The sequence below is a fragment of the Orbicella franksi genome, chromosome 4 (genome assembly GCF_964199315.1).
Source record: "Orbicella franksi chromosome 4, jaOrbFran1.1, whole genome shotgun sequence".
In the NCBI taxonomy this organism is placed as follows: Eukaryota; Metazoa; Cnidaria; class Anthozoa; order Scleractinia; family Merulinidae; genus Orbicella; species Orbicella franksi.
Window position 1 is genome coordinate 16,726,923 of NC_138148.1, and position 24,806 is coordinate 16,751,728.

Consider the following 24,806-nt stretch of genomic DNA (forward strand, 5'->3'; position numbering starts at 1 on the left):
TCCCTCCCCACCCCCTCAAGATGGTACTGCGTATTTTTAATCCATTCAATCCCAACATGAATACATTTCATTTAAACGCCAGGTTTTAAAAATTTCGAGCTTCAGTCATCATGTACATGAAAATATTCCCCAGTTAACGTTTTCGTTCTTCTCGTCACGTTTCGGTTGACAGCGAGTTGATATGGAAATGAGATATTAGAAGGTGATCTCACTTGAAATGAAAGAGGTTAAGACTTTTGAAAGTAAGGTTGTAAATACCACGTAGAGAATTTAGGAAAATATTTATTGAAATCTTAATTTGGAGTTGTATCCAAGGTACTAAAGTAATAGCTCACTGTGACGTCTGACATTTGTTCCACAGTTAGTCTTTTTCTATCAAACTAAATAAGACCGCACTGGTTGTTCTAAGCAATTTATACGCGAAACCGCTCGGAGGTCAATAGTTCAGCCTAGGGTGTATGTGTGGAATTCATTACTACACGCGAACTGGCGCGCAAGGTTTGTCTGAGAACACGTCCGAAGAACGGCCGCACCGCCGATCTACTACAGGCTGACATATTTGCAAAGATTATGCAACGACAAGTAAGATCGAAAGAAAATCCATGCTACGAAATGAGCAGGGCTCATGGAACTCCTCGTAACCTTCACAAGGCTGATGGCGACAAGGAAAACAAAACAACCGGAAAGGCTAACCAAACGAAACCAAAGCCCACACCGACTGTAACGGGGCAAAAAGAACTCGAGAAAATTGTCGAGATTCGTCAATTCGACATGAGTTACGATGGGGGAGTATACGAAGTCATCCCCAACTTTGACGCCAAGACACTTCCAAAAGACAGACAGCCACGGTTCGGGAATGACCACAGGGACGCAATGTACGACACATTGAACACGATAACACAAGCAACGCAACAACAAATGGATTTATTTCGTCGTATGATGTATTTCATGACGGTGCTCCTCTTGATAGTCTTTCTCACAGCTACAAGCAGCCTAATCTTGACCGTCATGATGCTCATGTCGGACAACACCTTGAGTTCGAATCAGCCCACTTCCTCGCCAGGTATGTCACTTACCGTCAACGACATGCGAGTTGCAACAGTACGATTATTGTATCAATCAGGTCATTTAAGGACAACCCGGCTTGTTGCAATTGCCTTTAATAGTCTATAATTTGCACGAAATCAGACATTTTGGAGTAACGTTAACTAAATAGCAACAAGGGGTCGAAAAACTGAAAAGTTGTCAACGATCGCTATTTTTAAATTGGCCTTTTAGTAAACAAACTCGAAAGACCAATTCAATGTTTTCTGTGTGTGAAATGTGGTAGTTGATCGAAGCAAGGTCTCCAAAAGGAAGGTGCAAAAAAAGATATTTTTTGTACGTGACATCGCCAAAACTGTACATTTATAACTTTCTTTTTATCTATTTATATTAAGCCGTTATTTTAACGTATGGTCAATATCAGTGTCATTGATTACTGATTGTGAAGATTTCTGTTTACAGCAGAATGCTTCGTTTTTGGCCGAGAAAAATCGTTTTGAAATCTGACCTGATCTGATATGTTACAGAAAGTAACACTTTTAGCTTCTCAGTTTTATATATTCTAATCACTTGAAAACGATAACTTTAACATATGGAACTGAAAACTTCTGTCATTGGCAGCAGTTTATGTTCTTCTTGAAGACCCGCCACGTGGCAGAGTAGCAAACTAACACAAGAATATAGCGGATCCATACAAAGTTCTGTAATTTCCCAAATATTGCTTTTTCCACGATTTGGTTGCAGTAAACACTGCTAAGCTAAAATTTTGGCTGTTTACTGTTCCCCATCTACTCTAAAATCTCCGAATTTGTTGGTGACGTTTTCAATAGATGCACTTAAAAACGATCTTGTCATTTTAGTAAAAGCGATCCATATTAACTTTCGCTTGAGGTTAAGGTCAATTAGAGCGGAAGCTGAGGGGGCCATTCTCACAAGCAAGAAAGCGAACAGTATCTGGCTCCATTCGCGAACAAAACGGGTAGCAATTATGGTAAACATTGTTGAAAAGCTTAGAAAAAGCTGGCGTAAAATTTGGATCCCCAATATTTTCATGTACATAATGACTGAAGCTCGAAATTTTTAGCAGCAATTTCGGTGGACCTGGGAGTTTCTCCCGCTTTCAACAAAATATTTATCCACTTTACGGAGATCTCGAATTTTTCTGTTTTTGTAGATCCTTTGTACCCTATCCAGAACTAATACCCAAATTCCAACTGAGTCCTGGAGGTGGGGGTGGGGGGGTCGGTCTGTACCATGGCGGATGCATAGGGAATGATAATCATTGGAAATTTTTTTAAAACATGACCTTTGTGGAAGTACAAGCGCGAGGAGTAGGTCTCTTGTAATACTTTTCATGAGTCCACAAGAGACCTTTGTCATTTCTCAGGAATTTTCTTTTTACTTTGCCTCTGATTTTCTTAAATGTTTTATCTACTGCTGGCGAATTCTGATCCTTAAGCTGGGACTAGCACAGCTCGAAAATCCTTAAATGACCTATATTTTTCTTTATCACGGAACAACATTGATAGAGGGTCCACAATAGGGTTCTCAGATCCCGCTTTCCCGCCCATTTTTTCTTGTTAATCCCGCCATCCCGCCCTTTTTTGCCTGGAAATCCCGATCCCGCCCACTTTTCAAAGAGGCTTCTGCGTTAATTATTAATTTGCTACATTAACAGTTAGTTTAATTATTAACTCAGAAACTTTGTAAAAATAGATATCGCATAAAAGATCAAAAAAGAATTTAATGGGTAGCATATAAGTAGGCACAAATGATTGTAACGTTTCTTTCTGTAAGCGGTTTACCGTTTTGTTTTCTTGTATTCGCGTATCAGTGAAAGAAAAAGATTGTTCATTCCCATATTCAAGAGATGGTCCGTAAACACACTTGATTGTTTCTTTCAAAGCTTTCAGCGTCTTCACTTTTCTTGAAAACTGGCCTTAGAACGTTTCTCTCTGACTGAAGGCATTCCTGTTCGCGCATCCTTTTCGTAATATATGGTGACGCAATTTATAATGTCGCATACTTCATTCGGTAAATCATTGCGTGACTTTGGCGCTCGTTATCGCGGCGTCGCCGCTTTCTTATCGCGCTCAAATTACTTAAAAACGTGACCGCCAAGCTACGCAGGCTACACAAATGATCGCAATAGGACTCAAAGAGCTCATAGAGTCTTATGATACTAAACGATAATGAATACATTTAACAGAACCTGACAGAGTACAGAGCCGTTACTATTCACTCTGTCATTACTAGAAACCTGACACAGCTGTACGCACAAAAGGTTCGTTTCTGCCAACTTGTGTTTTTTTGCGCTGGTCAATGACAATTTATGAGGTCACGTAAGAATTGAAATCCCGTATCTCGCTCTGTTCTCCTCTCGAATCCCGCATCCCAACACCACAAAAACACGAAATCCCGCTCCCGCTCGTAATTGTAATTCCCGCTTCCCACCCCTGTTTTCAGCTCAAATCCCAAATATCACGGCGAAAAAAAGCCAAATCCCGCATCCCACCAAACCTATTGGGGACCCCATGATACTTTCATCTAAACGTCACTTTGGCCATATTGAATTTATCACTTAAAGCAATGAAGTCGGAACTTCCTCCTTCTTTGCGAACTGAGTCTTATTTCCTTTTTCAACCTATGTGACTAAATGGCGGTAAAGATGATGAAGTAGCAAATTTGAGGATAATCCGTTAGGGAAAAACATCTGATGCCTTATGCTGCTGACGTTTTGCTCCATTTTTTCTTTAGAAACTACAGGAAGTACATCGACCAGATGTGGAGAAAGTGTGTTACTCCAAGAGTTAAAAGTGAAGATATCAGAACTGGAAGAAGCATTGAATCTCTCTCAGAAAGCTATAGCAAACTTAACAACTCAGGTAAATGCAGTTAAACATGTATAAATTGAATTCCGACCCCTAGCTACCGCAGAGAGAAAAGTATTACCCTGAAAAAAAAAAAAAATTGCAAGAATTGTTTACATTTTGTTTCCTCGCGAACTAGTAACTTGTTTTACACCAATCCTTGAAAACCTCACCAATCGCGATTCTCTGTGTTGTTTTGCAGGGATCAAAATGCAGCCAGTGCACAGGTCCGCCGGGTCCCACCGGCCCTCAAGGGTCACCAGGGCCCATGGGACCTAGGGGCTTCAATGGCACTAAAGGAAATGAAGGACCAATGGGCCCTAGCGGCGTAAACGGAAATCATGGCGCACCGGGCATTCCTGGAACCCAAGGACCAATGGGCCCCAGAGGTGTAAACGGCTCTCAAGGCCCGCCAGGGTCCCTTGGAATTCAAGGACCAATGGGCCCAAGAGGTGTAAACGGCTCTCAAGGCCCGCCAGGGTCCCCTGGAGATCCAGGACCAATGGGCCCTCCTGGCAAGGCACTACAGGGTAGCTCTGGAGCCTGGAATGTTAGTCGCTGTCAGCACTGGAACAGCACGACAATTAAAGAGACGGCGACCGACGCAAAGGCTACTGTGCGAGAAGATGCCCATCCGGTATACCTGATAGTCAGTTGACTTGTTTAGATATACATGTGTACTAGGACACACAATCAACAAGCCACAAACCAGCGAAGAGCTCGAGGTCGTTGAAAAAAAGAAGCAATACCCTGTTCCAGGCTCTCGGTCATTGGGGACGATCGAAAAGTCTGGTAGAGCCCCTCGTCCCGCGCTCGCTTTTTCGATCGTCCCCACTGACCGAGAGCCTGGAACAGGCTAAAGAAAAAACAACAACAACAACAACAACACCAAAAACGGCCCAAGAGGCTAAACATTTTCATCATTCCGAAAACATCTGCACAACGCCCGTCGCAGCGTTATCCGTGAAAGGACTGCGTACCGTGTCTATAAAATAACTTAATCCTCTGTTGTAACAAAGTTTTAGCATTTGCACAACACATCCAGTTATAGATCCAATAGTTTTTTTTTTACGCATGGATGATGAAATCAAGGTGACTTCCCTTTACATTGAGATCTGAATAAGGTTTGTGAGACATGCTTATGTCCTCTTTTCAGGGCATGAAGATTGTTGGCGCCACGTGTTCAGCAAAAAACGCAAAAGAGTACGCTTTTCTGGGAGGAGAAATTGACCCGAGCACAAATACGATTGTCTACAACTGCGAATGTCAGAAAAAACTTCATGCTGTTGGTAAATTGGTATGCGTTGTGTATTACTGGATCTGCCCCTTTACCGGTTAAAGAGAAGTGCCAAGTAAAAGCTTGAAGATGATTGTGTATATATCCTTTAAACTGCAGTGCTCGGAATTCATTTTGTTGCACTAAGTAACTGATCATTCATTGACATAAAGTTTGCAATCTATTTCTTCTTAGAGTAGACAGGCAAGGCCACAAATACCGTGCTCGTAAAATTGCTTAATTTACAAACCATGTTTCCATTTACTAAGAAACTTAAATCTACACAGCGAGTAACCAAGTAGTTAGTGTTGTTTATAGATGTGAATTGGAATAGACTATTATATATTTTAACACTGAAATTGACGATTTCCATGCCTCCACCTGATACTCACAAGCCCTACAGAGTTATAACCGTCTAGTTGCTCACTTGATCCATGGCTTAGTGATGATGATTTTTAAATTGCTTCAAGGAGAGGTTGGCCCCTCGTGAAATGAGCAACCAGTGCGAAGCTCTACGGAAAAAAAAAGAAATAATAATAATAATAGTAATAGTAATAATAATAATAATAATAATAATAAAATGTATTAAATACATTTTAGAATTTCGAAGAGTACAAAAACGCGTTTGTAAAGGAGCATCTTCGCGTTTTCATAATGTTTATCTGCCAGTCACCACTAACACAACTGAAGCACTCGGAGAGTATCCGTGACTTGATATTGCAGGATCAGTATCAAGACAGTAGAAAGCCTTCTGATTGGCTAATTGCGAATTTGAGTAGAGTAATATGTTTTATATCTACTATACGAAAACTATCACAGTAACTATTGAGAATCTTGTTCAGCTGACATGTCCGTTTAATTCAGCTTGCGCAATTCATTCAATGTAAAAGAGGGGCACATTTGTGGGCACATATCTCATTGACAAAATTACTCATGGTTGCTACAGGCATCACTTTTCAAAATTCCCTGACTTTTCCCTGATAAAAATAAAACTTCCCTGACTAAATAAATACAAAATGTCAGATCTAGTAGCAGCTATTAGCTTCAACTTACAGCCGTCCTTTTTACACCTTCATTAAGACTGATAAATTTTTGACAAATTTTCTTTCTTCGTTAAGGAAAAATATCGTTGAGATCACAGTGACGCCAAATGTTTCTTCCAGCCTTCAACGGTATTAAATCAGCCGTGTTACGTTATTTCAATTTCCCCTGACTCTAAATAAAATTCTCTGACTTTTCCCTGATCTTGAAGACATATTGTTTTGACCATTTCGTGACCTGTGGCGACCTTGTTAGTCGGAGAGGATGGTTATAGACTAGTCGTCCCTAGTCTCCATTCGATAAGAAGCAGAAACCGAACAAAGACTTAAGAAAAGTTGGGGTTTATAGTAATACCGGTTTGCTTGAACCTCTTGTGTCAAGTATATAACAGCCTGGTATGAATTGTTGGATATTATTTAGGTTCTCAATCGTTTCCTTCTAAAAGTTGTACATAGTTGTACATAACTTAATGCCGATGACTAATTTCCTATTAATTTCCTATCAATTCATTAATTGACTTCGTCGTAACAATGTTATGTCGTAAACAATATATATATATATATATATTAATCACACCAAGGCAAATTTCGACTCACTTTAAATGTTCTTTGTTTCCTATTTTTTAAATAGAGCAGTATTCATTGACGTAGTTATGACAATCTTATAGCCATATTCGATGTACATAAAATACATAGATTGTTTTTCTTTAAGATTAGGAAAATTGAACTACCGCGACGGCTGTTTTGAGAAACAAACTAACGGTTTTTTAAGTATGCAGCGAGACTGTTGCAAACCATGTACTGGAGAACCGTTAAACTTCTGGTTTAGAACCGTGTTTTCGGCCAGCGTTTTCATCGTTGTGGCTTTGATTCCCTAATATTGACGCTCGGCGACTTTGTTAAAACAGTAGAGAGGTTAAACAATAACGACAACGACCCCGAGGGCAACGCCTAGTACAAAATGAACCAACATTTTACCTTCGAATTTCGCAATTGTCTAGATCTGTTAAGTGCGTCTTTTTGTCTCAGAACTTGTTCAAGCTAAATATGTGACGGCATCGTTTAATTCCGAATGAAAATACGTCGTTCGCGTTCTCCAAACTACGTAGAACTTAGCCATTTCACGTTGTTGTTGTGCAGGGGACGGCAAAGAAATGTATGACGCTTTATAACGCACGTGCACAGTCATTGTTCCACCCCTTAAACCGTTTGTTTGGTGGCGTTTTCGTTGCCGTTGCCGCCGTGGTTTGCTTTAGCTCTCTTGTATTCAGCACTATGGCTGACTTAAAGACTACGACTAATTCTACTGGTTAGTTTTGTAACGAATTGATAGCTTTTAATCCATTTATTTAAAATTTGTAGGCTTGAAATGCAAACGATTGCAAGTACAAGTAATTTCTTAAGTGACCACGTTGTGAAAATATCACGGCGGAAAAGTTAATAATGAGATTAACAGACTGCATGACTATTTATCAACAAAATGCATTTCCAAATCGTATAGGAATAACGTATAGCAACTTATAGGAATATTGTTCTGTTGCTTAGTATTACAGAGTAATGAAGTTTGTTAGGTAGATAGCTATAAGCAAAGTTAGAGTAAAGTATTACTGATTAATAACTAGAAGTTAACGTAAATCATCATTATTATTATTGTATAATTAATCAATCAACAAACAAATACACGATTGCAAGACTGATTGAAAACATTTTCATTTTTTTTTCTATTATTTTTACTTTTTATATTAAAGTTTGCAAACTTAAAATTCCTCGCAGATTTAAGCCCTCATCTATTTTATTATTCACGCCTGTTTACTAGGACTATAATATCCTCCCTTTTCTTTAAGCCTGCGGCAGTTTATTAGCCGTAAAGCAGCCCTTTGCATTGAAACACTGCAAAGAGATTTAGTATTCGAAGAAGTGTTGTTAAATAAGTAGACTGACCTTTTCATAGGACTACAAGGATTTTGCTACTTCTTGTGGTCAAAAGGGTGCTACAATTAGCAATACAGCTCTGCAACACCCAATGAAAGATATTGAAAATTGTTCAAGGGAGGGAATTCGGTGGGTAACACCTCTAAGGCCCAGTAGTACCTGTGATGTATGCGATCCCAGTGGGCCTTGATTACCAGTTACACCTCTAGGGCCCATCGATCCTTGATGAGTCCCAGGGTACGTATACTTCTAAGGCCCATTGTCCCTTCAGTTCCTTTACAACTTTAAAGCTATGACGCCTCTTAAATGTCAAAATTTTTCATGAATTATTAACTTATTGTTAAAATCCTAAATCGACTTTTAGAACCTTGCAAGAACATGACTCCTCCAATTAAATGTTGAAATAACTTTCGTCGATGAAGCAGTATGTTGTTTTGATGGTGTGGTGGTTTAGCAGTTTTTCGTTTGTGTGAGGTAGATCGAGTAGCATTGGACACAGGGCCCGTTCGCAGAATTATTCTTTTCTTTTTCTCCCTCCTCTTCCTTTTTAATGGTTTTGGATGACTCGACAACAACAGACGACCAGATTTACAGTACTTGAAATGAGTGGGTTTCAACGGTTTTGATCTTGGAAACGAAGTAACTATAACCCCTGGTGAGAAAAAAAAAAATCCTGAAGCTAAGGAAAGTTAATAGACTTTTTTTCTACTGGTTGGTTTGTTGCCCCATTTCAGACTATGTGATGATATTCTTGGGAATTACTTTCACATTTTCAAATAGTCGTGTGCATATGAATAAATAATTTTTAGATAAATAAAGAACAGTTCTCTAGAGAAAATCAGGTGGTCTGTAATGGAAAAACAAACTGCCCAAGCGGAAAAGGTCTGTTAGCAAACCTTTAGCCGTGTTTCATTTACCAGAAACTCATTACATCCGAAAAAGGTGTTTTCAGTTATAACATCAGAAAAAGAGAGCAATTTACTCGTAACGATCATTTGTTTTGAGCTCACGATTGCTCTCACTTTAAAACCACAATTCGCATGATAACCAGTGTCATTAAAAACCTGCTTTGTGGGAAAGTGAAGTGGATCAACAACAACAACAACAACAGCAACATTAACACCTTTGAATTTCATGATTATACGTGGAATTGTTTTCAGTCGAATTTCACTTGTTTTCTGATAGTAAACTAAAATTCATTTCGAAGTAAATGTAGAGTAAGTCACTACCCTTCAAATTAGCGAGCAACCTTGTGATATCCAAACTCAGCTTGAAGGATATTTCACACTAAGCGAAAATTTTCACGAACAAGGAAACCTTACTTAACTCATATTCCTTTAGCTTTCGTACATCAAGGCAGTTGGAGACACCCAGTTCTCGCTACGATTGGCATTTAACCCAATCCCTTAAGACAAATAGAACTGCTTTTGAAGCAATCGACCCTCATTGGCAGCCTTCAGCTGTCTAGACCGGACACACTTCAAACTTCAAGCGCTAGCTGAATTGTATCAGAATTAGTTTTTCTCTAACAAAATAATTGTATCAAATATCCCAGAAGAAAATAATCTGACTGTAGCAAGACCTCCGTCTTGGCCGTTAAAAAATCTGTCCCGCGGCGAGTCTGATAACGATCGACTTGCATATTCAGTGAGCTATCTTCAAGTGACTTGAGTCTCTGAGGTGCAATTCCTCCGTAGGAAACACGATGGTGACTGGTATATTTACTCACAGTTCTTAGCGCACGAAAACCTTAACAGCGTTCATAAAAACGCACAGAAACGTTATACAATGTTCAAACCTAGGCTACTGAATGTCCTTAGTACAGGGACATATATTGTAAAAACTTGTTTTTCTTTGTGCCTTTTAGGCTGTGTTAGGTAAGTTAAGTACATCCACCACCCTTTTTCCTACGGTGGATTGCTTTTCACTTTAATACCAAACTCTGTTTACAATAGAGGCTTATAGAAATGTTATATACACATGTACTTTTACGATAACAACCTGCAAGAAATTGTCGTCGGAAAGTAATGATTTATGCAACGCTCAATAATAACTCGGATAAATCCACAACATGAGTTGCTTTCTATTTCTTACCCTGGGTCCTTGAAGGGTACAAGTATTGATAAAGGAGATCATGTTCTGTTGTTTTTAGTTTTGCACATTTGTTGACGACAGACGGTGGTCCAAATGGCAAACCAGCAACCGCAGTTGTAGAGGCTTCAATTCAAGAATGGACTGCTGTTGACGACTTAATCATCCACGCAAAGATCAACACGAACTAAAATATATTCCGAAGACGAAGTGGCTTCAATTTCTTGCACTGAGCCCTCTAAGGGAACAAGCATGGAAATGCAATCTGCTGGATATGCTAACGGTCAAATGACTCACTTACAGAAAATTTACGAGATTACAAAAAGAGAAATAGGAAATGGAGTTTACCACGATGAATTAAGAGGTGATAGAAACAAGAAGTTCAACCTACCAAAGATCGCAGATAAACCAGGAACGATTCAATAATGAGAATGACACAGGAAACACATCAGCATGTGAAGTTTTTACGTCGCTTAATGTGTCTGATGGCTGTGTTATTGGTGATGGTCTTCGGGCTAGCCATAACTGGCTTAGTCCTGGCGTCTCCAGAAACCGTCAGCACGAATCAACCCACTAGGTTGACCACGTACGAACTCGTTCACGTTCAAATCACAGAGTTCACGGATTGTGCTCTGAGTAAATGACTCTGATTGCTTCAAACATGTTCTTGAATAGCATACGCTCTCTTTTTCTTAAAAGAATATTTTTTTCTTCGGGCCAGGATGAATATTCATATTCTTCTATCGATTTTATGCTGGAAATAGTCTTGTGAGTATTCTTAGATTATAGCGAATGATATTTCCGTTTTACCAGCTTCGATGGCGTTGAAGTAATTTTGGAGCCTGATATGACAGATATCGGGCCTAATAGCAAAAAATATCTCCTTGCAGAAACATTAAAAGGTTATTGGTGTTGTTTGGCTAGTTTTGTGATTTAGAGAAAGGTAAAACTGTTATACGGTTTGGTTAAAAGCATGTCACGGAATTGTATTAACACATTCAGTTAAACACAAAATCATATTTCTTTCAAAATCTCAGTCTCAGCTTTATTCTTGAAATATTCTTAAAATTTCTCAAATTGCAGCCTTGATTTTATTGTAAAAATATATTCTCATTAAAAAGAGTGTAGTCCTGTTTGGTATGCTAACTAGTAATACATGATACTAAATCTACAACTTTCTTCAAATTTGTCCACACGTAGAGAGAGAGAGAGAGAGAGAGAGAGAGAGAGAGAGAGAGAGAGAGAGAGAGAGAGATCGATAAAAGTGAAGATTTCAGAGCTGCAAGATGCATTGAATGTCACTCGCTTGCAGTTGGAAGATTTTAAGTCCGAAGAGAAGACGCACAAAAAGGCTATAGCAAACGTAACGATTCAGATCAAGAGGATCACTTCACTAGTCTCATCACAGGGCAAATTTTGCAATGACTCCCGAGTTCGGTAAGCTCATTTTTTCCGAGATAAATCCAAACTTGCAATGATGCTGTCGTGAGGTTTTGCTCTCCTGATTGGAATTGGCAAAATAGGATAAAAAAAGATAAAAAAAAAAAAAAAAAAAGGAAACGAGCATTACCAGGAGCCATAATCGGGGACGGAGACTGCAAGCGCGCCATTTCTAGTATTGGGGCTGTCCCCATGATATGGGACAATTTTTCTATTTTTAGAATAAATTGCGTCATCGCCTGCGGCACACGCGCGTGCATGCTGCGAGGATTTTTTCGGATGTCGCGCGGGGGAAGTGGCGTCCGATATTCCCAAAATTTTTCATGTTTTTGGCCCACAACTCAACGCGTTTACGGCTGTTGGAATTTTGCTTAAGTATTTTCGTCGTAAGCTGCTCCAGTTTGAGTGAAGTAAGGCAGTGTCGAATTTAGGTATGTTCCGCTTTAAGCTTATATATATCGCTGACCAAGTTGTGTTCCGATGCTTCTTTTACATGAGCAGTACATTACTCCACTTTTAATTTCACATATGTTGAAGATTAACAGCTTTTTCATGACACAGCAAAAAACTAGCTAGATATATTTAGATATAGCAGAGTTTCAGGACTTCATAGTTTCCTAGCTCCTCTTGCCACATGCTTGCGAGGAATTTGCCAGTCTATCGCGACCGAAAAGTGAAAAATTACAAGTTTGAGTCTCGCCTGAATTGTAAGCAACGCTTGATGTTTTATCAAGGCCCAATAACTTTACGTCCGTAGATACTGCTCAGTTTTATTTGTGTAAAAATCCAGTAAATTGCCTGTTGTCGATGAATGAGAGCGCCCGCCGATGCGTGCTTTGTACAGTCAGGCAACATGACAAATTGTACTTCCGCCGCACTTTCGTGTGAAAACGTACATCGAACAATAACTCTATAGTTTTTAAGTCTGTTTACGATTGATAAATGTTTGAGAACATATTAAAAGCTAAGCTGAAAATATGTGGATAAAGCAGAAATAATCAGCAAAGTTACGATGACGCTTTCTTTAATCGACTTCGAATAACGATTTCGATTTTGTTGATCGAGTTATCAAAACTCCTTGTCTATTTACATTTTCGCAGTGTAAAATTTCACTCTGTTGAAGAAACACGATGTTAGTAGCCTTTTTGCGTTCGTGAAATTTGTTGCAGCATCTCAGCACAAAAGATAACGAACCAAATCTTTGTCAAGATTTGTTGACAATTAAAAACACCGACTCGGACTTGAAAGTGTACGAGCTGCACTATGCAAATGAGCTACTTGTACGCGTCAGACTTTCCTTTCAAAAACTTTTGCAAACTCGCCAAACAAGCAGAAACAATAAGAAACCATCAAAACAGGTTTTGGTTATGATTAAGCATTGTCTGAGAAACTCACAAATTAACTCGATACCAGAGTGGAGAGTTTTCTTGCTATATTCTTAAGTCTTAGCAAACGCAAAAGCATACGCGTAAGCTTACAACTAGCGCGAGCAGATCTTATTATTCATTCCCAGCACACGATTGAAGTCTTGTTTTCGACCCTGAAAAACCCACCTTTTCCGTTAGCGTGGAGTATAACACTACATATAAGCCCCTGGTTCGTAGTCCCTGCCTTATTCCCTGCCATCGCTGTGAAAAATACGCATGGGAATCTCTCAACTCTCATCACTTGATCACGCAACGTGACAACATCCACGCGGGAGCCCCCGACATGTGCGTGGATCCGCGCGGATATATGACGTCAGGATGGCGCAATTTGTCATAAAAATAGAAAAATTGTCCCATATCATAGGTGCGCTCGGATCCCAAGACTTACGGTCTCCGTCCCCGATTATGGCTCCTGGTATTACGATTTTTTCCCCTTGTCCAAATCCTCGATACTCATTGCTTTTTTAGTTAGAAACTTTCCCAGCTCTTTGGAAACCATATAGTAACAACACGAAACGCCTCTTGTGTGTTTGGCAGGGAACAAACATCAGCCAGTGCGGATGTCCACCGGGTCCCTAGGAAGCTATCGGACCTCCTGGCACTCAGCGCTCGCCAGGGCCAAGAGGACCTATGGGCTTTAATGGTTTTAGAGGACCTGAAGGACCAATGGGTCCCGGGGGTGTTAACGGCTCCCGGTCCCACCGGGAAGCCCTGGGCCCCAAGGACCAAGTGGTGTAAACGGCTCCCAAGGCCCAGCAGGGAGTCCTGAGCCTCAAGGACCAATGGGCCTCGGTGGCGTAAACGGCTCCCAAGGCCCACCGGGCAGCCCTGGGCTACAAAGACCCATGGGTCCCAGTGGTGTAAACGGCTCTTAAGGTGGCTCCATAGGGTAATCATTTATGGCGTTGCGCGCGCAAGTGTTATGTTTTGAATGCTGTTTTTGCATTCGCTTTCACACCTAGTCCTCTCAAACTTATTACATGTAATAAGCAATGATTAAATAGTCTTTTGCTATCATCTCTGTTAAAATTTTGGGATTTAGTGTTAAGGTGGTATGGTACCCTCAATATGGACCAAAAAGTTTGTTTAAATATGGTAAAGAAAGATCAATTGTGTGCTATTGCACTCAAGAAGAGAAATTAAATTTATAGAGTTTTACTCAAAATGGTTGCTGTGGAAACCAGCCACAGCCTTTTGAAGTAGTGTTTTATAGTATTGACGCCAACACTTCCTGCTCTTTTACAAAACAAGAATTGACTGTCAAATAAGCATATCATGTAAGTTTCTGTTTTGTTCTGTGATATGAACCTAAGTTTTGACAGTTAACTCTTATTTTCAGTGCTTTTTACAGCTTTATTTGGAAATAACCTTATTTTTTTACCACACCCAGTGGACAAATCATCTCATGTCACGTGACAGACCTTAAAATGTTACGATTTTTTTGGTTTATATCATCACGACACTATTGGTCTTTGATGAGCCCAAGTTTCAGAACTTCTACGTAAAAACCTTGCAAAGTAGAAATGTTGGCGCGAAGTCAGTCGGTACAAAAGTAAACTTTTGAGAAAAATGCACTTTAAGTTTCTTACACGAAGTATTAAGCATTTAACGAGCCACAAATTGTGGGGGGAGGGGGGGTGCAGATTGGATCTCGGGGGAGGGGGTGCAATGGTTGTTCTATTTTGCAAAAAGTTACCGCAGTTGTTGGAAATATTCCTTGTCATAAGGGAAATGAATGAGCCTGTGATGGCAATTTAAGGCAAAGCTTTTCACAAATAATTATACCAATCGAGTTGCGCATGTCTTAAAAGCTTTTTCTATATAGTTTCGTTCATATAAGTTAAAAATAATCTATATTTTTGGTCACGTTCTTATAGTAAACAGTCGTTGTTATGGCCGTTGCCACGTGAAAAAACTTATACCACTGTGTACTTTCCTTAAATTTCACATTCATCTGGGAGGAAATTCGGCAAGATCGTTTCAAAATGTTTTTGACAAGTCCTCAAAGGTCTTAAGTCTTGTATTTCCAAGAAATTGAATTTTTCATGAACATCGCCATATTTTAGGGTACCATACCACCTTAAATAATAAATGCCCAAACAAGAGTGTTTTTTACTGTTTTTATGGCTTTATTTGTGATTTTCATGAATTTCCTTCGGTGAAATCTTCCAAAACTTTTATATCACATCGCTTCAAGCGGGATACGAATTTTAAACACGAAAAAAAGTAGGGTTTGTAAGGCAGTTTTTCCGATATTTTCAAATTTATGTCTTTTACCGCTGCAAAAAATCTGGTCTTATAGATTTCCCTGAAAAACGAGCTCCGACTAAAGTAAAATATTTCCTACCAATCTGCCAAATTTTACGGAATTTCACCGAAGGAAATGCGAGAAAATTCACTGTCAGCGAGTTTACTTTTTGTGCTCATGTGACCTAATAAAATATCGAAAAACACTGACGCGTTCCTTTGAGCGAACGCAGATTACTTCCTCAGCGCTCGCGCGATCGTAAAACTATAGGGAGCCACCTTAAGGCATACCGGGGTCTCAGGGACCAGTAAGCCCTCGTAGGTACACCGCCTCGTCTAGTGAAGGTGGAACGTGGAATATAAGTCACTGTCAGTACAAAAACAAAAAGGAAGCTACACCGACGTTTGGAGTATCTGCTGTCGCGGCAATTACTTTGCGGGAAGATGAACATCCGGTGTGTACTTACTATGTACTTAAACAGCAAATCGAACGCAGTACCCAGTGATAATTGGAGCATTCATGTAATGAATATAAAGGCGATTAACTGGACAATGTGTCCCAGATTGATCTCAAAATGACAAGCACCAACATTTTAATAAAATACGCACAAAGTCACTGCGATAATATGGGACGGGATAGGTTTTTTTTTTTCAAAATTCTTTTTAACGTGAGTAGACGGGCGATTGTTATTAAGTGCAGTGATTTTATTTGTGTATATCAGCTCCTTCAGCAGGTCTTTAAGAGTTCCTTAATCAAATCGCTTTCTTTGAAGGCCGGTTATGCCCTTGGTGACAATTTTGATTATTTCCGTTTCAGGATATGAAAGTTATTGGTGCTACGTGTTCAACAGAAAGAGGTTTAGAGTGCGTTTTTCAGGATGCAACATTTAACTCGATTTTAAACGCATTGGTTTACAAATGTGAAAGGAGAATCTTCGCTGTTCACTGGTCCTGATAACATGGTGTGCGCTATTCATTACTGGATCTGCCCCGTCATTAGTTCAACATTTCTAGCAGCTGATTCGGAACTAATCAACTAATGACCGTGTGAATTCAATTCTGCAATTTATATTCTCATTGGCTACTTCAAGGTCACATGACATATCACATTGAAACTGTTTCCCGCCATAAGTCTCGGGGCAGGCGACATTGCAAAATCTATGACGTCAGCGGGTAGAACCTGTTTGTTTCGTTTCCCTGACTCCTAATATGTGCACAATTCATTGTAAAACATTTATTCAGTCATTAAGTGTTCAAAATGATCTTGCTGGAATTCAGTCAATGTGCACATTTCTCAGAACTGTTTTCACTCATTTGTTAATTATCTGCCAGGATAGGTAAAGAACCGAAACATCCATGGTTAAGTTTTTCCATTACATTTTTGTCAACAAAGTTTGTATTAAGTGTGTAAAGTCAATCGTTCGAAGGAATTGAAATAAATTAAATAACATTGCGAGGACAACTTTGAATCCTTGGAATTTCCGTGGATACCTTTCTCAGCACGCGACTAAAACATGCACATGTTGCACAAGTGTTTGGCCACCATGTTTTGGGGAAGGTATAGGGGAATGTTTGGTAGCGTCATTTTTTAATTTTTGCGATATTAGCATGACTCTACGCACAGCGTCCAAAAAAGCTTGTGAAACTCTGGATATATGGGTTATTGACCAAGTGTGAGGTCAAGATGGCGGGATATTGGCCAAGTTCTTTTTTGTGTGTTTATGGACCGAGGAGTCGAGGTCCATAAACTCGCAAAAAAGAACGAGACCAATATCCATCCATCTTGACGGAACAAACTTAGTCAATATCATTAATATTGAGATTTAAACGCGCGTCACACAAAGCGGAGTGTTTGACTCATCGGGCTCAAATTCCTTGGGATAGCTAATCGCTCAATGACCTTTCAATATTACGAGTTAGCATTTTTGTCGCTCAATCAGAAACTGAAGCGCTCAGCAAAAGAGTGTTAATAGATTCTCCTGTTTTGTGAGATGTGGGCTGAGCAGCGGACTATTTATACTGAGGTCTAGGTTACCATACATCGCCAGCGTTCTAGTGTCGGCATTATCATTTTACTCTCGTAGTGCCTCTTTCCACCTCACTTGACAACAAAGTTTGGATTATTAAAATGCATGTCTTGGCATGATCGAGCATTGCATCAGAACCGCGCACGTAGTTATTCCTGGAGCCAAACCCGTCCCCAAGTGATAATCCTTAACCTGAAAATATTTAATTACTCATTCCCGCCTTGCTGGCTGTTTATATGTGAAGGAATTTTGTTTTGCCAGATTAAATGACCCTTCATACCACTCACTGAAGAAAAACAAACAAACAGGATAACCCTTCCTAATCCGCGTACAATTAATTCATCTCTCTGGATTACTGTTGTTTGCTTTGGCGCCACATAAGCAGATATGCTATTACATGTTCCAGGGAAATGAAGAAAAAAAAAAAGAGGTTTGCACAATTTGTCATTTGGGTTGTTGCTTAATTAATCGCGGGTAAATTTATGACTCGACACTAGAGCAACTTAACGAAAACTGTCGATCAAGTATGAAGGAGTATGTTTGTTTTGGCGCCACATAAGCAGATATGCTGGTACATGTTCTAGGGAAATGAAGAAAAAAAAAGAGGTTTGCACAATTTGTCATTTAGGTAGTTGCTTCATTAATCGCAGGTAAATTTATCACTCGAGACTAGAGCAACTTATAATTATAACGAAAACTGTCGATCAAGTATGCAGGAGTATGTTTGTTTTGGCGCCACATAAGCAGATATGCTGGTACATGTTCTAGGGAAGTGAAGAAAAAAAAGAGGCTTGCACAATTTGTCATTTGGGTTGTTGCTTCATTGATCGCAGGTGAATTTCTCACTCGAGACTAGAGCAACTTAACGAAAATTGTATGCAAGTATGCAGCGATCACCAGAAGCTCGCGAAAATCAACAATATGAGATGACTTCACTAGATGGCGCCCAAACCTTCGGATTGAAGGGAGCAAGTCTTGAAATGCAATGTCCTGGAAATGCCAACGGTAAAACAAAAGACGCAGAGAAAACTGCAGAGTTTCGCCCAGAAGAAATGGATTACGACAAAGGAGTTGGCAAGATAATTGCGAATCACAACAAGGATTTGCCAAACGGAGAGGAGAACCCAGAAGGAGCTTGTCCAGTACCAGAAGTCGTATACGATTCACTGGAAATGCAACAACAAATAGATGTATTACGCCGCTTGATGTGCCTAATGGCTGTGTTGCTTTTGGTTGTCTTCCTAACAGCCGGAGCCAGCCTAGTTCTGGAGGTAACAGCGACGACTGGAAAGACCCTGAGCCCGAACCTAGCCAATTCCTCACAAGGTATGGTCGTTTATCTTACAAGGAAATGATCTCGATAAACGATTCTTATCAAACCTTGTTAAAAGAGTTCAGGTTCAGTCAAAGTATTCTGAGTCTTTTTGATCATGTACAAAATTACCTTTGTATTAAAGGAAACCTGAAAATAGTAGTTTCTAATAGAGAAGAACAACAAAAAGATAATGATAAACCATAACGTAACAAGGATGGTTAAGGATGGAGAAGATTAATAGGGATTACAAACGACGAACTTGAAAAGTTTAGGCTTACCTTTACAGATGCGGAAACCGTGACGAGGCTCCTCCCCCACAAGTAAGCACGTTATCTTAACAATACTTTCTTTTTAAATCGCAGGGCGTGAGTTGACTAGATGTGGAGAAAATGTGTCATTCCTAGAGTTGAAATTGAAGATTACCGAGCTGGAAAAAGCACTGAACCTCACTGGCTCTCACGTTAAAGAACTAAGAACCGAACTGAAGATGCAAAAGGCAGTGATCGCAAACTTAACGACACAGGTAAAGGAAATTTTATTTTAAAGCACATCTCCATAATAAGTGTTAAGGAGCTATTGCGATTGTAAAAAGTTTTCTGCGGTGTTTCCGCAGGAAAAAAGGCAAATGACTTGATATTTCCTTTGATACTGTGTTCAAGCCAAACTTCTTTGGTATTTACGTTACTGCCATACTGGTTGGTCAAGTACCAAAACACAAGAACGATGTACTTTGTTCTGAGTGTCTACCGTCCAACAATGTAGCTTGATTTGTACCTTTTTGTCGTTACATTATCCTGAGAGACGTCTGACATACGTTCGACTGATTTAGAGCTTATTTTGTATTTTATAAAGGAAATTCTGCGGACGTGAAAAACTTCAACATATAACAGTTCGTTGACTAAGACTAGACTAGACTAGTGTTTCATTTGTCTGCCGACGAAACACGAAAGTTTCTTTGGAAGCCAGTCACTTCCTTCTTAAGTCCACCCATTTCTTAAACGTAAACTGTTGAAAGTGACCATGCAGACAATACTCAGTTGCATCGAAATAAAGATTTAGAAAATTTTCACAATTGGCTGATAGCAAACAAACTCACTCTAAATATGACTAAAACCGAATTCAGGCTTCTTAGATCTAGGCAAAGGCTAAGTACTCTCACAGGATCCCCGACACTTGCAATTAATCACTTTCAAGTTAGCCAGGTCACTACCGCAAAATCACTTGGAGTGACCATCGATGACAAACTTGATTGGAGTGGCCATATCGAAAAAGTAACAAAGAAAGTCGCTTCTGACATTGGGGCCATAAAACGAATAAGGCACCTTGTCCTTCAAGCGACCTTACATCTAATATATCAAGCTCTGATACAGCCACACTTTGGCTATTGCAACATTGTTTGAGGAAACTGTGGCATAACTTTACGAAATAAGTTCCAAAAGCTACAAAATAGAACAGCCCGTGTTTTGAGCCACTCAAACTATGACGTAGATGCTGGTCATCAGCTGTTCAAACTTCTCGGGAGGAAAAATCTAGCATGCCAGCAGCAAATTCAAAGAGCTACGATGGTTTACAAGTCTCTGCACGGGTTGGCTCCAGAATATCTAAGTTCTAAATTCGAGAGGCGAGAAAACGCATATAATCTAAGGGACTCTGAGAATAAACTAAATGCTCCATTGCCGCGCACACTATTATAAAAATAGCTTTAGCTATAGTGGTGCCATTCTTTGGAACAGTCTTCCTTGCAACTTAAGGAAAGCAGAGTCCCCGAGGCAATTTAAACGCCTACTCAAAGGAGATGTCTAAAAGAATTGATTAATAAATAAACAAATACGTAAATAGATAAATAAATAAATAAATAAATAAATACATACATACATACATAAATAAATAAATACATAAATAAATAAATAAAAGTAATTACAAATTGACCTTTAGACAAAGACAATTCAGGGGAATCTTTTGAGAATTGTATGGTGATCTACTTACAAAGAATGTTAAAGAATATTATTGTTTCACAGGGATCAGGATGCAGCCAGTGCACAGGGCCGCCAGGCCCCCCAGGCCCCAAAGGACCAATTGGACCTCCGGGTTCTCAAGGGTCACCAGGGCCCATGGGACCTAGGGGCTTCAATGGCACTAAAGGAAATGCAGGACCAATGGGCCCTAGAGGCGTAAACGGATCTCATGGCACACCGGGCATCCCTGGACCCCGAGGAGCAGTGGGTCCTAGAGGTTTGAACGGTTCTCAAGGCCCACCGGGGCTCCCTGGAGTTACAGGACCAATGGGCCCTCCTGGCAAGGCACCACAGGGTAGCTCTGGAGCCTGGAATGTAAGTCATTGTCAATACAAGAACAAAAAGGAAGCTGCACAGATGGCCAACAAATCAATCAATAAATACATACACACATACACACATACACACACATACACAGACATACATACATACATACACACGTACATACATACATAAATAAATAAATAAATAAATAAACAAACATAATTACAAATTGACCTTTAAACAAAAACAATTCCAGGGAATATTTTGAGAATTGTTTGGTGATCTACTTACAAAGAACGTTAAAGTATATTATTGTTTTGCAGGGATCAGGATGCAGCCAGTGCACTGGGCCGCCAGGCCCCCCAGGACCCAAAGGACCAATTGGACCTCCGGGTTCTCAAGGGTCACCAGGGCCCATGGGACCTAGGGGCTTCAGTGGCACTAAAGGGAATGCAGGACCAATGGGCCCTAGAGGCGTAAACGGATCTCATGGCACACCGGGCTTCCCTGGACCCCGAGGACCAATGGGCCCTAGAGGTGTGAACGGTTCTCAAGGCTCCCCAGGCCCCAAAGGACCTCGGGGTTCTCAAGGGTCACCAGGGCCCGTGGGACCTAGGGGCTTCAATGGCACTAAAGGGAATGCAGGACCAATGGGCCCTAGAGGCGTAAACGGATCTCATGGCACACCGGGCTTCCCTGGACCCCGAGGACCAATGGGCCCTAGGGGTGTGAACGGTTCTCAAGGCCCCCCAGGCCCCAAAGGACCTCGTGGTTCTCAAGGGTCACCAGGGCCCGTGGGACCTAGGGGCTTCAATGGCACTAAAGGGAATGCAGGACCAATGGGCCCTAGCGGCGTAAACGGATCTCATGGCACATTGGGCTTCCCTGGACCCCGAGGACCAATGGGCCCTAGAGGTGTGAACGGTTCTCAAGGCCCCTCAGGCCCCAAAGGACCTCGGGGTTCTCAAGGGTCACCAGGGCCCGTGGGACCTAGGGGCTTCAATGGCACTAAAGGGAATGCAGGACCAATGGGCCCTAGAGGCATAAATGGATCTCATGGTGCACCGGGCTTCCCTGGACCCAGAGGACCAATGGGCCCTAGAGGTGTGAACGGTGCTCAAGGCCCCCCAGGCCCCAAGGGACCTCGGGGTTCTCAAGGGTCACCAGGGCCCGTGGGACCTAGGGGCTTCAATGGCACTAAAGGGAATGCAGGACCAATGGGCCCTAGAGGCGTAAACGGATCTCGTGGCGCACCAGGCTTCCCTGGACCCCGAGGACCAATGGGCCCTAGAGGTGTGAACGGTGCTCAAGGCCCCCCAGGCCCCAAAGGACCTCGGGGTTTTCAAGGGTCACCAGGGCCTGTGGGACTTAGGGGCTTCAGTGGCACTAAAGGGAATGCAGGACCAATGGGCCCTAGAGGTGTAAAAGGATCTCATGGCGCACCGGGCTTCCCTGGACCCCGAGGACCAATGGGCCCTAGAGGTGTGAACGGTTCTCAAGGCTCCCCAGGCCCCAAAGGACCTCGGGGTTCTCAAGGGTCACCAGGGCCCGTGGGACCTAGGGGCTTTAATGGCACTAAAGGGAATGCAGGACCAATGGGCCCTAGAGGCGTAAACGGATCTCATGGCGCATCGGGCTTCCCTGGACCCCGAGGACCAATGGGCCCTAGAGGTGTGAACGGTTCTCAAGGCCTTTCAGGGCTCCCTGGAGTTACAGGACCAATGGGCCCCCCTGGGAAGGCACCACAGGGTTGCTGTGGACCCTGGAATGTAAGTCGTTGTCAATACAAGAACAAAAAGGGTGGCGGCAAGCAAGATTATGCAGAAGTCGTTGTACGAGAAGATGACTATCCGGTGCGTACCTAACTTGACACGTAGTTAAAACGCAAATAAAACTCAGTACCTTCTCATAATCTAAAAATATGAAGAATGAATGTAAGGCCAAGTAGGTGCATAATGCATCCAAGACTGTGATCATGAAGCTTGTAAAAAAAACCCTGCTCACATTCAATGCAACAACACGGGAGAATAAGCCTCGTTCGATATCAATAGCCTTACATGGTTCTGAGGTTTTCGGGACATAATTCTCTATTTTTTAAATTTCTATTGACACTCAATTCCCAAGAGATACAAGAAAACACCGCCAAATATAAAAGTTTACCCTAAAAGCTTCGGAGCTGTGTTAGATTATTGATATATCGAACGTGGCAAATTAACCTATCCATTTTGCATCTACTTTTTCTACGTTGCTCTTAAAAGTCAGTATAGCGGTGACTATCTTCAAGCGAAAAGATTCCACGTTTTCACGTTTCAAAAATGCCACATTCTTGCTCCATGTGACAGCCGATAACTCCGAACTAAAATCGAATTATTTTTCTTGTTAGGGCATGAAGATTGTTGGTGCCACTTGTTCAACATTCGATGCCGCAGAGTACAATTTTCAAGACGGATATAGTAACCCGAAGACAAACACGATGGTGTACCGCTGCATTTGTAAAGGAATTTCAAAGCTGTTCTATGGCTATAAATACATGGTGTGCGTTATCCATTACTGGGTCTGCCCCTTTACCAGTTAGAAAAAGTACTAAAAGATCCTAGATGATTGTTAACATATCCTTGAAAATGCAGTGCTCGAAATTCAGTTTGGTGTACGAAGAAATGATCACCCATCGAAATTTTGTTCACAATTGCAAGCTATTTCATTTAGGGAGTAGGCAAACAAGGCCACAGAAAGCGTGCAAATAACATACCTTATCGAATAATCGTTACTTGATTTACGAACCAAATGTTTCCATTTACTAAGAACTTTAATTTACACAGTTTGTACACAAATAGGAAGTATTGCTCATAAATGTAACATTGTAATAGAAATATATATTTCAACACTGAAATTGACGGTTTCCGGCATGCCTCCAAGTCATACTCACAAGACTTATAGGGCCGATTAATTAAACGAAGTTTAAACAACGTTTATGAAAGTCATCGTCAAAGCCATGTTTAGATCACGAGTACCGATTATTTAAACGTTGTTTTTCCATAACAGTGTTTAGACAGTGTCTAAACACCGACTAAGGAACAAAAGTAAGTTAGACCTGATCAAACGTAGGTTTAAACGCTATTTAACGATATTTTCATGGTCAACCATTTTGAAATGGAGGGACCACTGCGCTACAGACAGTTAGGAAACTACGCCAATCGACGTAAGATTCTATGCGACAGGAACTTTCCAGAGGGTTATTGGCGATTCTAAAAAAAAACACAATTTTTAGAAGCGATTGAAAATTACTGTACTTCTAATCATCGTCGTGTTCCGTGACTTTTTCCGCTAGCTTCAAGGTTTGGCTCCAATTCGCATTTAACAACTTCCCTCTCGTCTTTGTCCCGCCTTAAATCAACTAGTTCTTCTCCTACATCATCGTCACATTCCTGCTCTAGGGGATTAACTGAGGCTGGGATTACGTCCGCTACTAATTTGCTTAGTTCACTTGGGGAGGCAGGAGCTTTTCTTCCACCAGTTTTTCTTGCTTGACGACGATGTAAGTCATGCTCCTTTTTCTACTGGAGTTTCAACCGCCTCAAGCATACTTGAAGCTGACTGAGGTCACGTTTGATATCGTTAGAATTGTGGGAGTTAAATTCAGTTAAACTTTCCCGCCATGCCTTTGCCTTTTTTGCTGACGCGATTTTACTATCGTAGTCTCTGCTTTCTACTTCTGGAGAGTCTCGACCCAATTCGGCCGATAAAAGCTTTTCTTGTTCGCTGAAATTTGTTGTGGGACTTGTTTTAGAAGCCATGTTTAAGAGCCATAACCATAATAA

The 24,806-nt window shown here is 40.9% G+C and overlaps 1 protein-coding gene across 1 annotated transcript; it reads left to right on the forward strand.

Moving 5' to 3' along the window:
- The first annotated feature begins 410 nt into the window (after positions 1–410).
- LOC145485561 (uncharacterized) lies at positions 411–24,798 on the forward strand. Its single transcript, XM_081464213.1, has 6 exons — positions 411–1,063; positions 3,802–3,929; positions 4,117–4,464; positions 20,728–21,039; positions 21,312–22,841; positions 23,372–24,798. The coding sequence occupies exons 1-6, from the start codon at positions 571–573 to the stop codon at positions 23,561–23,563; spliced, it is 3,003 nt and encodes a 1,000-aa protein (XP_081320339.1). The 5' UTR covers positions 411–570; the 3' UTR covers positions 23,564–24,798.
- Positions 24,799–24,806: the final 8 nt, after the last annotated feature.

Bases quoted from the DNA above. Each gene is read 5' to 3' on its own strand.
- LOC145485561 (XM_081464213.1), top strand. From the start codon at position 571: ATGCAACGACAAGTAAGATCGAAAGAAAATCCATGCTACGAAATGAGC. The intron at 4,465-20,727 runs GTTAGTCGCTGT...ATTGTTTCACAG, and splicing joins GTAGCTCTGGAGCCTGGAAT to GGATCAGGATGCAGCCAGTG. The intron at 22,842-23,371 runs GTGCGTACCTAA...TTTTCTTGTTAG, and splicing joins TACGAGAAGATGACTATCCG to GGCATGAAGATTGTTGGTGC.